Raw genomic sequence first — 12,133 nt, forward strand, 5'->3', positions numbered from 1 at the left:
TATTTTGAATTCAAATTTTATATAAACTAAATATAATACATTGTAGATATTTTTAAGAATAGGAAGATTCAAACTTATACATTGTTTGATTTTAAACTAAATTTAACGAATTGGATGCTTTTTTTAGATCGAAAAGTTTAATTTTAAGTAATTTGAGTTTAAATTAAGTTGTATAAATTTTCAGATTTTTATATTTTAAAATAAGTTACTTTTGTATTCTATAATAAAGTTTTATTTTTCATTTATTGGCTTGGATCAGAATAGGAGAAAGTATTAAAAATGAATACTTTTATAACTATCACATGACTATGACCCCACCTCCACATGCATTGCAGACACTTTTTGAAAATTCATAGTCATTCACCCTACATCCTACAAATAAACATCAATTACTTTTTTTTTTTTTTTTTACTTTCTTAATTTTTTCCTAAAATTAAACCGTATTTGCTATTTGACCTGTCATCAAAAACAAAATACCAAATCTTCATTTTTTAAGTTGAAAAAGAAAAAAAAAGGTTCCCAAGTCTGTAGGTATGAGGTTTGCTCAGATCTGTAAAATTGCACATCTTCAATGGCGCATGATTCATCATCATCATCATCATCTTGTTTTTTCCAGACGTGTTTTTGAAGTTCAGAGGTAATATCACTTTTTTCTTGTAAATCACATGAGGTTTAGTTGTATTTGATGGATGATGAAAGTTGTTTCCTTTTCTTGTCGTTCTTTAAAATCTGTTTATCCATATAGCGTAGTGGCGGCATTATATTTTTCTTTGAATCTGTTTATGAACCACAATGTTCAATTGACTAGCCTACAAATTGACCATGTTCTTTTTTATAACAAACAAACATCGATATATTTTGTTGGTTAATCTGTTACATAACAAATAAGTAGCAGTGTCAGTTTAGCATGTTGTAATAATTATGGGGGTAAAATTATGAACTCTAAAAGATAGTTTTAGGTCGGTTAGAACATTCACATTGCCCCTCACTCATTCTTCAAGGACTAGTTAGATATGATATGATAGGATTTTATTTTACTAAATTACTAAAAGAAAATACCAAATGTTAACTCAATATTCTGGAAACTATCTTTTAGATCAATATGTAGATTGGTTAACTGTTATATCATTTTGAACATATAATGTCAATTCCAAATGACAACAACATTAGACGCATTGTAATTCCAAATGTTGTTGTTGTTGTAATTCCAAATGAACAAAATTATGACCCTGTGTACTTTTACTCAAACCTTAAGTCAATTGGCAAACAATTGAATCCAAATTGTGGATATATATAGGGGACGTGTAGGCCTACCACCCCATATGTAATCCGACCACCCCTTTTGGAGCGGCTGTCGCTCCTAAAGGGGTAGTAGGATACGACAACAGGCGACAGCATACGACAAATGTTATGTACGATTCGAACCTACCACCCCTTTAGGAGTGACTGTCGCTCCTAAAGGGGTAGTAGGTTCGAATCTAACTATTTGCCCCTATAATGTTTCTGTTTCCCCGTGACGATTCATATTCCCTTTAAAAGTTCGATCGATCGAGGCATTTCATTCGCTCACTTTTACACTTCATAATCTACACATTCCTCATTTGAATTTGCTCACTTTTACACTTCATAATGTTTCTGTTTTCATTTATTCAAACTCATTCGGTCGTTTTTGGATATAAAGTATAGTAAGTATAGATATTACTGATAAGTGTTTTTATTATTTTAGATGGATTGCTTGGAGGAAATTTTCTTAAATCCAAATGCGCCGGAAGGTGTAAATGACGAGTTTGTGTACGAAGAGCCCGATGACGAATTTGAATCCCCAGATGTCCGTGCTAATTTGATTACGATCACGATGTTTTTTATACCAAGGAGGTATGTATATAATCCAACCTTTTCATTTTTTGTGTTGTTATTTTGTGAGTAATTGTATTTTGTTATTATTCATTAGATTTGTTGCTATAAAAGCATGTAAGAAAACTAATTATTAAAACTACGGATAAAAAATTGTTTATAAAAACATATTAAAAAATGTACGTAAAAATGTAGATTAACAAAAGCTATTGAAAAATTGTTAAAAAAAAAGTGTATAAAAAAGTGTATTATAAAAAAGTGTATAAAAAGTGTATTATAAAAAAGTGTATAAGAAAGTGGATTATAAAAAAGTATATAAAATAGTGTATTAAAAAAATGTATTATAAAAAAGTGCATATAAAATCTAATTATAAAAAAGTATATAAAAAAGTAAAATTAAAAGTGTATAAAAAGTGTATTAAAAAAAAGTGTATAAAATATTTCAGGTGTTTGACACACACATAGATTTGGTAGACTGGGCTCAAAGAACGGCAAAAGAGCTTGGTTATGTGTTAGTAACACGAAGATCAAATGCCACAAAAGGCGGAGAAGTTAAAAAGGTGGTCCTTATTTGCAACCGTGGTGAAAAAAAAGATAAGCGGTCAACCGGGGCACCCAAAGGGAGTACCAAAATTGACTGTCCATTCAAATTGGTAGGCCGTCTCACAAAGGACCATAGTTGGTGGGTTGAAGTTATAGATCACCGACATAACCATCCATCAGCTCGTAATTTAGAAGGTATTGCGTACGCAAGACGACTAACCAATGTTCAAAAAGAATTTGTGGACGAAAAGGCGTTGCTAGGTTTTGGGCCAAATAGCATAAGGGACCAATTGAAGGATGCATTTCCCGGCATCTTGACCCGTTCACAAGATATTTCTAACTACCTGCGGCAACACCGGCTAAAGCACGCCCAACAACGAGGGGAAACTCGAACGCAGGTGAAATAAGAAACATACCTGCATGTGAATCGTATAACTATATGTTTATTTTTTAAAAAAATACGACTTCCTTATACTTTGGTTGTTTACCCGTTGCAGATCGTGCTCCAATTACTATCTGACCATCAGTACACGTATCAGTACACGACGGATAGCAAAACCGGATGTTTGACCAATCTCTTTTTCGTACATCCTACATCACTTGACATATGGCGTGCATTTCCTTGGATCATTGAAATAGACGCCACGTATAAAACCAACGTTTACAACATGCCGCTTGTTGAGATTGTGGGTGTCACTCCAACTGGCAAGACATTCAGCATTGCGCACGCACTTATTGAAAATGAGCAACATGCGGCATACACATGGGTGTTACAGTGCTTGAGGTCGACGCTCGAAGAAGGGTTCGTCGTGCGTGTGGCACTCACTGATCGGGATCTGGCCCTCATGAAAGCGGTTAAGGATGTGATGCCGGAAACGAAGCTGATACTGTGTAGAATACACATTTGGAGGAATATTGAGTTACATGCCAACCCATCGTTTGGGTCAAAAAAAGATTATGGTTCGTTTAGACACCGGTGGGATAAACTCGTAAAGTCAATCACGGTTAAAGAATACGCAGAGAATGAGCAGCGGCTAAAAGTATTCTTGGCAGATAAACCAAGTATATACATCCCGTCCCCATACTGTTTTTATGATAACGCTTACGATGTAACCATGTAGCTAAATCACTTTTTATTTTCCTGCAGATCTTTATAAGTATCTACAAATACAGTGGCTTGCCTCGTACAAGGAGTTATTTGTGTCATGTTGGGTCGACCAACACCGCAACTATCGTAACTATACTACCAACAGGGTTGAGAGCGAGCAACTCAACAGGGAAATCATGGGATCCGAAACCCCTGAGAATCCTCCCTAGTCCGCGCTGATGTCCCGATCGCGATCCAAACGCTTCCGGGAACAACTGGGTTGGAGGTGTTGGTGCAGGATCCTGTGAATGTCTCACCTGCACAGCTTCCAGAAGGGACTGCATGTAAATAGTAAGGTAAGTTTAATAAATGGAGCAGTAATTAAAAGTAATTTAACTTAAAGTTATGTATATACCGCAACTTCTGGAGGTTGTAGTCTGTGGGTTGCCGCCCAAGTCGACTCCCACGTGGGCGGTAGCCCCTCCTTCTTTTCGTTATGGTGCTTGGCCTGCAAACAAGTCAAATAATTAGCATAAAAAAAACACAAGAATTGTATACTTTTGTTAAAACCAAACGTACCAACGCCCGATCGTGGGCAAGAGAAATAGATCGCCGACCCTGAGTCCCCACCGCCTGTTTGGACCGGTTTGTCTTGTTTGTCTCGGCCCGCTTGACCCGGTCATCCCTCGTATAGAAACGCAATAGTTTTCCCCACTCTTCCGGGTCCATACCAGTTGGCGGTGCTGTCTGCAGGGTATCTGCTGCGCCTACACCGCCCCGTGCTGTAAAATGCTGAGATTTGAATTTTGACTTTCTCTGCCTATATATGCTAGCTGCATCAGCACGGAAAGCCTGTTTTGCTGCCTTCCGGGTGGGGTCGTCTTCATCAAGCTCTAAGTACTGGTCCATCGCAAACCAGCGCTACATTGTTTACAAATACAAGTTAGCATTTTCGGGGTTATCATTGTAAAACATATTAAGTAAAAAAATATAAAAAGAAACATATTCTAACCTGTATTTCCTCCAAGATATTGTCCCTTAGAGACTCAGGCACATCGTCCCATGACTCGTAGTACTGGGGGATATCTCCGATCAATGAGCCTAACAAAGATTTGTACATAGCCCCGTAGTCCCCGATCGACTGAAAGGTCTTTGATTTGTAATCGAAGTACATGGGTAACGGGCCTCCATTTTTCTTGAAGGCAGCCTCAAGGTTTAGATGTTTGGCTGCCCCTCTTGGTGGTGGTGGTGTTTTCTTTGACCCTACAAAACCAATAAGTAACAATAACATAAATAAGTTACTTTAAACGATAAGAATACAATTATTTCAATGCATAACTAAATTTAATGTAAAGTCAATTTTCTTACCGCTGTTTTTGCAGCCTGTTATTTTCTTCCACCACGATCGGTGCGGATCGTTTCCATCGTCGTCGCCGCCGTGAGCTCCTAGCATTTTTCTTATATCTACATAAATAATACACGTATTATAATACTTTTTATATCAACTTTTTTAACTACTTTTTTTTAACTTAATTTTTTATATGACTTTTGTACTACTACTTTTTCAATATATGTTTTAATATCTTTTTATACTTATGTTTTAATACCTTTTTTATTTATACATTTTATATTTTCTAATACAAACATTTTCTAGTACAAACTTTTATAAACTTTTTTTAAATATATTTTTTATATACTATGTAATACACTTTTTTTACATTTTATATTTTTTACACTTTTTTACAAACATTTTTACATAACAAAAACAAGAACAACAACAAGAACACAAGAACAACAATACATTAAATCTATGGGCGTATACAATACGTTAAATCTATGGGCATATAAGATCGATCCTAATACATCTATGCATAACAAGAATAACATCAAACTAATACATATACTATATAGTAAATTAATAGATACGAAATAAAAAAATAAAAATAAAAACTTACTTCAACATTGGGTTTATGAAAGGGGTAACGACGGATCGCTCCTAAAGCCTCACTGAAAAACTGGGTCGCTCCTAAAGCCTCACCGGAATATCTTGGCCGGAAAATATGGGGGAGAGGGGGGTTGGATCGGTTGGAATGGAGAAGAGAAAGGGAGAAGGGAATGAATAAGGGGATGGATCGGTACAGAGAAAGAATATATTAATTTTTTCGAGGCACCCCTTTAGGAGCGACAGTCGCTCCTAAAGAGGGGTTTGACGGGTCAACGGTTCCAACGGGTATATGCATAGGTATCCGCGAGCAATAAATGGGTTGACCCTTTAGGAGCGACAGTCGCTCCTAAAGAGGGGTGGTCGGGTTACCGAACATTCCGTGGTCGGGGTATGTGGCCTGTATATATATAACATCAATACTATTATGAATGTAGCTCCAAGTTAGAAGTCCATTTCATTTACTATAAATAACTCAAATGAAACCAAAGTTAGTAGACAAGCTACTACACGACAACCAACTAAAAGGAACAAAAATCTATTTGATATCAAGCAATATCCTCCTATTGTCAGACAATATTCTCACAATATACCTTCTTTCTTTAGTTAACCATAAGACCTTGATAATATTCTTAAGTAAAAGATTCTTTTGAACACATTAATACACAAAGCAGCCCATTTCCCCATTGTTTCCTTTAAGCTGATCGGTTCCAAGGAGGAACCATGTCTACATTTGACAAAGTCCAAAACTTACTTTCAATTTTAGGAACACAAACCTCTTAGTTTAGGCAAGTTCTCTACAGGAATTTTTCCACCGTGGAGCCACCCTTCTTGACCACTAATGTGACCAGTTTTTGGCCTCCTCCATCACCTCTCCAAACCATCCTCAACCTTCTATAAATACCACAATGTATTCAAATTGCACAACATCTCTACTCATACAACACTAAAAGACTCCTTCAGAATATGTTACTTATCACTATCTTGGAGCAACAAGAACAACCTGGTACTCATTACGAGTTCATTACCCAATACGACTACAATGCTCACGGGTCCAAAGGTAGTAGGGGTTATCTTTTGTCGATCTTCGTTACGGTTTCGGGTTCTATTTTCAAAGGCACAATCACTCTCGTAAATATCCATGTATTCTTCTTATGCCATTCGAATTCTCTATGTTTCTAAATATGTCATTAAACTCGAACTTCCTTGTTCGTCAGCCATACGTTTTCAATCACCACAGTCCAGGAGCTCGTTTCGTCTTAGAATCATCCCTACGTTCTCGATTCCTGTTGGTGTAAGTCTTATTACCCTACATACGGATGTATCGATCTAAAAACTCATGTCACGATATCCCTTTGTCAACACCATGAATGAACTTATGAAAAAATGGACTAAAAACATGAAATGCTAAGTGATACTCTAAAACTTGTTTCACAGGACCTTAGGTAAATCATATAAGCAAACCTTCACTAAGTAGTGTTGTACTCACAGAGATCAAGAATCATGTATGTAGAAATATAAATGTGTCAACACGATATATGGATATCTAAAGAACTGTTGGACTAGACTTCTTTTTTCCTGTCAATTAACTGTTAGTCCTACACTCTCTAGCTGGTAAAAGATTGTCGACCTTATAGTCATGTCACGTACAATAGTTAACACCTAAAATGAGTTATGGAAAAAATATAAGATACGAAGCGCGTAACACGACCAGGTCAAAAAGGGTATCCCCACCACCCACTATTAGCGGCGACGTCGCCGCAAATAGTGGGTCCCACTGACAAATTGTAGCCATTCAACGCGACCGTTTCATGTGCCATGGACCCCACTATTTGCGGCGACATCGCCGCTAATAGTGGACCCCACTGAAACTACATAGATTTAAACGCGCAGATCTCTTCCTTTCTTCTTCACACCTCCTCCGGCCATCTCTTCCTTCCTTTCATCTATTTTTGAGGCAATATATCCTTTTTATTTGCATAATCCGGCCATCTATCCCCTCATCCTCGTTATCAACAATCTTATTTGTTTGTCCCACGTTTTCCGGCGTCCCGACCTCCATTTTCAGACGCGGTATTAGCGGCGACTGTTTTCTGGCGAATAAGTTATCCGGCGAACCAGTTTTACGAGGAACGATTTTTCCGGCGATATCCGGCGAACCAGTTTTTGATTTTTCCGGCGATATCCGGCGAACCAGTTTTCCGGCGAATGGATTTTTTCCGGTGACCCAGTTTTTCCGGTTTTCCGACTACTCATTTTTCCGGTGAACTAGTTTTCAGACGAGGTAACACTCGTTTACCTTTTAAATTGTTTTTATTTTAATATATAAAAATGTTATAAAATATGTATTTGTTATAGAAATTATTAGTTATAGAAAATAAATGTTAGAAAATATATGTTTGTTAGAAAATATATGTTGAAAAAAAATGTTAGAAAATATGTGTTAGAAAATATTAGTTATAGAAATGTTATAGTTTAATGTTATAAAATATATGTTTCTATAGAAAATATATGTTAGAAAATAAGTGTTAGAAAATATATGTTAGAAAATATTAGTTATAGACATGTTATAGTATTATAGTTAGGAAATATATGTTTGTTAGTTTGATTGTAAAAACTTTGTAGAATATGATTGTTAAAATATTATGTTATTATAGTTAGAAATGATATGATTCTTAGATATTAATTGATTTTTAGGAATTATTGGTAGTTAGAATTATTGTTTAAAGTGTTATATTATTATAGTTAAAAATTATATGATTATTAGAAAATTTATGGTTATTGTTAATATGATTGTTAGTATTATGTTAGAAAACACTTGTTAGTATGATTGTAATTGTTAATATAATTGTTATTAGGTTAGTATTAATGTTAGAAAAGAAGGTTTGAAAAATAAGTTGCAAAAATGTGGTCATTTTAGGTATAATAAGTTTGAAAAACAATTGTGTCCAAAATATGTTAATTTAATTTGCGCCTTTTTTTTTGACATTTATGATTGTTTTTATTATTTTATAAGTTGTGTATAACTTATGTAGGTTAAAATGGCTGCCCTTCATGGCGGAGATGGTGGTAATGACCCTCCAAATTGGGGGTGAAATCCCGAATGGGGCTGTAGGCGTACGGGTGGTAAGTATATATTGATGTATTAAGCATATAAATATATTATATATGTATATATATTTGTTATTTTATTTTGTTTTGCAGGTATTAGCACAGGGAGAGCTGCCGCTGTTAACAATGATCTGGAGCGGGAGTTTCAGAATTTCGAACGCCGTATATCTCTTATGCTTAATAACAATCTTAGTAGGTGGCAGGCCATCGGGGACCACGCCAAATGGTACAAGAGCTATTTGGGGACCTATGTCGCTACCGTCCCACATAATTACGAGTCGTGGGATCAGGTGCCCCAGCCCATCAAGGATGGACTTACTGAATGGCTTGTGGTATAAAACATTAATTTTTACAATTTAAATACTTCATTAAAAAAATAGGGTAGATGCTAACTATTACTACAAAATTGTAGAGACGGTTCTACTTGGAACCCTATCTAGATCACCCAGAAACTCACCCCTTACGAGAGGCCGTGACTAAGATGATTCGTCAGGATGCCCTGAAGATCTACAGGGACAAAAAATCAAAATTCAAGAAGACTTGGTTCACTGACAGGGGTGGGTCACAGAGGCGGGCAGAATTGGAGAGTCAACCGCCGTATGGAATGTCTCCACAGGTCTGGAGTCATCTACTACGTTACTGGACCAGCGAGCCCCGGATGATTGCTGCCCAAAGAAACACGACTAACAGGCATCAACAAGATAGTATTGTCAGTACTCACGGTCGGCAGTCATACGCTCAGCGTGAATAGCGTTATGGTGTAAGTTATACGTAAATATTTATATCCACATATGTGTGTATATATATATAGAGAGAGATACACATACATATATATAACTTTGATTAATGTATATACAGGAAGATAATGAGGGGCGACGTGAGGAGCCGCCTGAGTTCTATTTGCGGGCCCACACGAGACGAGATGGGACGGTGCAGAACGCAGCTATGCCCATTTATGTAAGTTCTCGCACAACACTTAAATTCGTAATTTTTTGTAAATTTCTATTAAGTATAACTAATTGGTAGTTTTTTGTAATTTTTTGTTCATGTGGTACAGGAGCGGCTTGTTGATACCCACCATAGACTTTCCGAAGTGCCCAATACCCCTCCTACGCAGACATTTGTGGACGCTTTAGGGACCCGATCGGGACATACTCGTGTGGTTGGGCGTGTCGTTAGGGGAACACGTGGACTGAATGTCCCCCTCCTAGAGGATATAGAGGAACCTCTCCTAGCCTAGCAGTCACCCGTCGTTTAACGTGAATGATATGTTCGCCCAGGTTAGCCCTGGAGCCAGGCATCATTCCAGGCCGGGCCTAGGACGTCATCATCCCAGGCTGGGCCTAGCACGTCACGGGCCCACACACAGCGGTTGGGTACTGATAGTGATAGTGAAAGTGATTAGTTTTTATTTTTTACGAACTTGTTCGTTTATGTTTGTATTCATGGTTTAACTGAAGTTCGATTTCCTTTTATAATCTTTTTTTTTTTATGATCCGATCATTTGTTTTTTTATGATTGTAACAAATTTGATGCTAAAAAAAAATATTATAAAAATATAATCCGATGCACTTTATAAAAATACGATGGATATCAACTTTACAACAAAATTAATGATGGTAAACTTGTTTTGGAACAATGAAAACTCGAACATAAAAAATATGTACAATAAAAAAATACACAAACATACAACCTATATACAACATCGAATGAATTTAATCATTTATTACAATAGGAGGCCTAGGTGGTACTCTTGGTATGTTTGCATACATCCAATTTTGATACGCTCGTTCTTGATTTGCGTACATTGATGCTAGTCGACGTGCAGGACCGCTTGCGTGGAAATCCCACTCTGGATTCTTGTAAGCCATTGGGTACTGGCCTGCTAATTGCACTGCAACAAAATGGTTTTCGCCATTTATGAGAGCAATACTTATCGGTTGCTCGAATAACAGTTCATCCAAGCCGTGATGCATCGGGAATACCGTGCGGGGGTCACGTAGGCTTATGCAGTTGATTATTATACCCAGCTTATTGGCCAGGAGGATATGGAACCACACTTTACTCATCCAATGATCTTTGGGTCGGCTTCTTCCATAATAAGATGTTCGCAGATCCGACAACATGCGGGTGCCCTCAGTTTGCCCAAACATTCACATATACCCATCGAGGTCAGATTCATACTCCGCGAGCATCTGCGTACGAACCCACTCTGTACCCATCTTCTCATCTAGCCCCAAAGCAATAGCGGTAGCTCGAAATCCACAATTACCATCTCCTTTGACATTCTGTGCGCCGACAACGTACGGGCGTATGTACGATGGTAGTTCATCTAGTACCCAATCTTAATTTTTGGACAAACTGGCGTTATACGGTTCCGCAACATACCCAACCCAACTGGCGGAGGATTGTGCCTCTGACTCTGGATCTGACACCTGCTCTTGCGTTGTTTCATATATGGGTGCATAGTTAGGTTGTGTCGGTGGTGCCCGGAACAAGTCATCGACAAATTCAGAATATGGTTGCTCAAAGTTGACCCCATAGGACGGGTCCCCGAAGCCATATAATTTTTCAAAAATGTAGGACGTTTCCCCGACGCTATATACTTTTCCGACCCCATAGGATTGGGTTGGGTCCCCGAATGTATATATATCATCAAGACCTGGATATGGGTGTAGGTTTTCGAAAAAGTCAGGATTATCTTTGACCCACTCTGCCTCGGAATGGGACTGCTCCCCGAACAAGTTTCATTTCTCGGGATAACGACAGGATTGGGACGGCTCGTACATACTGTGTCGCGCACCCTTTAGGTCATCAAAATAATCATGTGTGTTGTCGAACCGTGATGTGGTGGGGGCGTACTCACTTTGTTTGGCGGGCTGCGCAGGTGGGCGTTTGTTCAGATCGGGCACCTCGTCTTCCCTCGGTCGACTAGACTTGGATTTTCGAAGCCCAGGTGGGTTTTTGTTGAGATCTGGCACCTACACCATTAGTAAGAATCAATTACCTAAACTGAGGTAGTTATATATGATGTATTTCTTTAATCAGCTTGAAAAATTTATGATGTATTTTGTATACCTTTGGCGGCTTTTGTTTCGACCCGACTGGTCTTCCGCGTGTGCTCTTTTGAACAAGAGGATCTTTCACTAGTGTCTTACCGGGCTTAAACATGTCCTTAATCTTTGACAACCAATGTTTCTGTTGGGCCTTGGGTTGCTCAACCAAGAAATTCGTAAGACCATCGACGACTTTATGGACATCGTCTTCATCGTCTACGTCTTCTACACATGTCCACGGTGTTAAGTCAAGCTTTCTCCAAAACGGGTCTATCACATGAGGCTGAATACGAGTCCCTGCATTTTTTTGATATCAATAAGTATACGACATTATGTCCTTATCATGGAAAAAAATTGTAATAAAACATACTAACCGCGCTGCATGTACTCGATAATCTTGCAGGCACATGGTAGCCCGCAACTAGACTGAACCTTGCACCCACATTTTTTTACGTGTCTTTTAAGAACTTTGTCTAAGCGTACGATTTCACCAGCCATGATGTCTAAAGCTTTATGTGAAACCTTTCCCAACAGGTCCTT

The 12,133-nt window shown here is 37.8% G+C and overlaps 1 protein-coding gene and 1 long non-coding RNA gene across 4 annotated transcripts; both read left to right on the top strand.

Moving 5' to 3' along the window:
- The first annotated feature begins 511 nt into the window (after positions 1 to 511).
- Positions 512 to 10,034, top strand: LOC122591555. 3 transcript variants are annotated; one of them, XR_006322696.1, is made up of 7 exons: positions 512 to 637; positions 1,727 to 1,875; positions 8,462 to 8,552; positions 8,631 to 8,869; positions 8,950 to 9,295; positions 9,396 to 9,494; positions 9,595 to 10,034. It is a non-coding gene; the product is annotated as an uncharacterized LOC122591555 (long non-coding RNA). The 3 variants fall into 3 exon arrangements; XR_006322695.1 differs by lacking the exon at positions 512 to 637 and having other exon boundaries at positions 1,571 to 1,875; XR_006322697.1 differs by lacking the exons at positions 512 to 637; positions 1,727 to 1,875 and adding an exon at positions 6,906 to 7,710.
- On the top strand, positions 2,896 to 3,803 carry LOC122591550. The gene is made up of 2 exons (XM_043763814.1): positions 2,896 to 3,459; positions 3,545 to 3,803. The coding sequence occupies exons 1-2, from the start codon at positions 3,066 to 3,068 to the stop codon at positions 3,712 to 3,714; spliced, it is 564 nt and encodes a 187-aa protein (XP_043619749.1). The 5' UTR covers positions 2,896 to 3,065; the 3' UTR covers positions 3,715 to 3,803.
- Positions 10,035 to 12,133: the final 2,099 nt, after the last annotated feature.

The sequence above is a fragment of the Erigeron canadensis genome, chromosome 1 (assembly GCF_010389155.1).
Source record: "Erigeron canadensis isolate Cc75 chromosome 1, C_canadensis_v1, whole genome shotgun sequence".
NCBI classification, from domain to species: Eukaryota; Viridiplantae; Streptophyta; class Magnoliopsida; order Asterales; family Asteraceae; genus Erigeron; species Erigeron canadensis.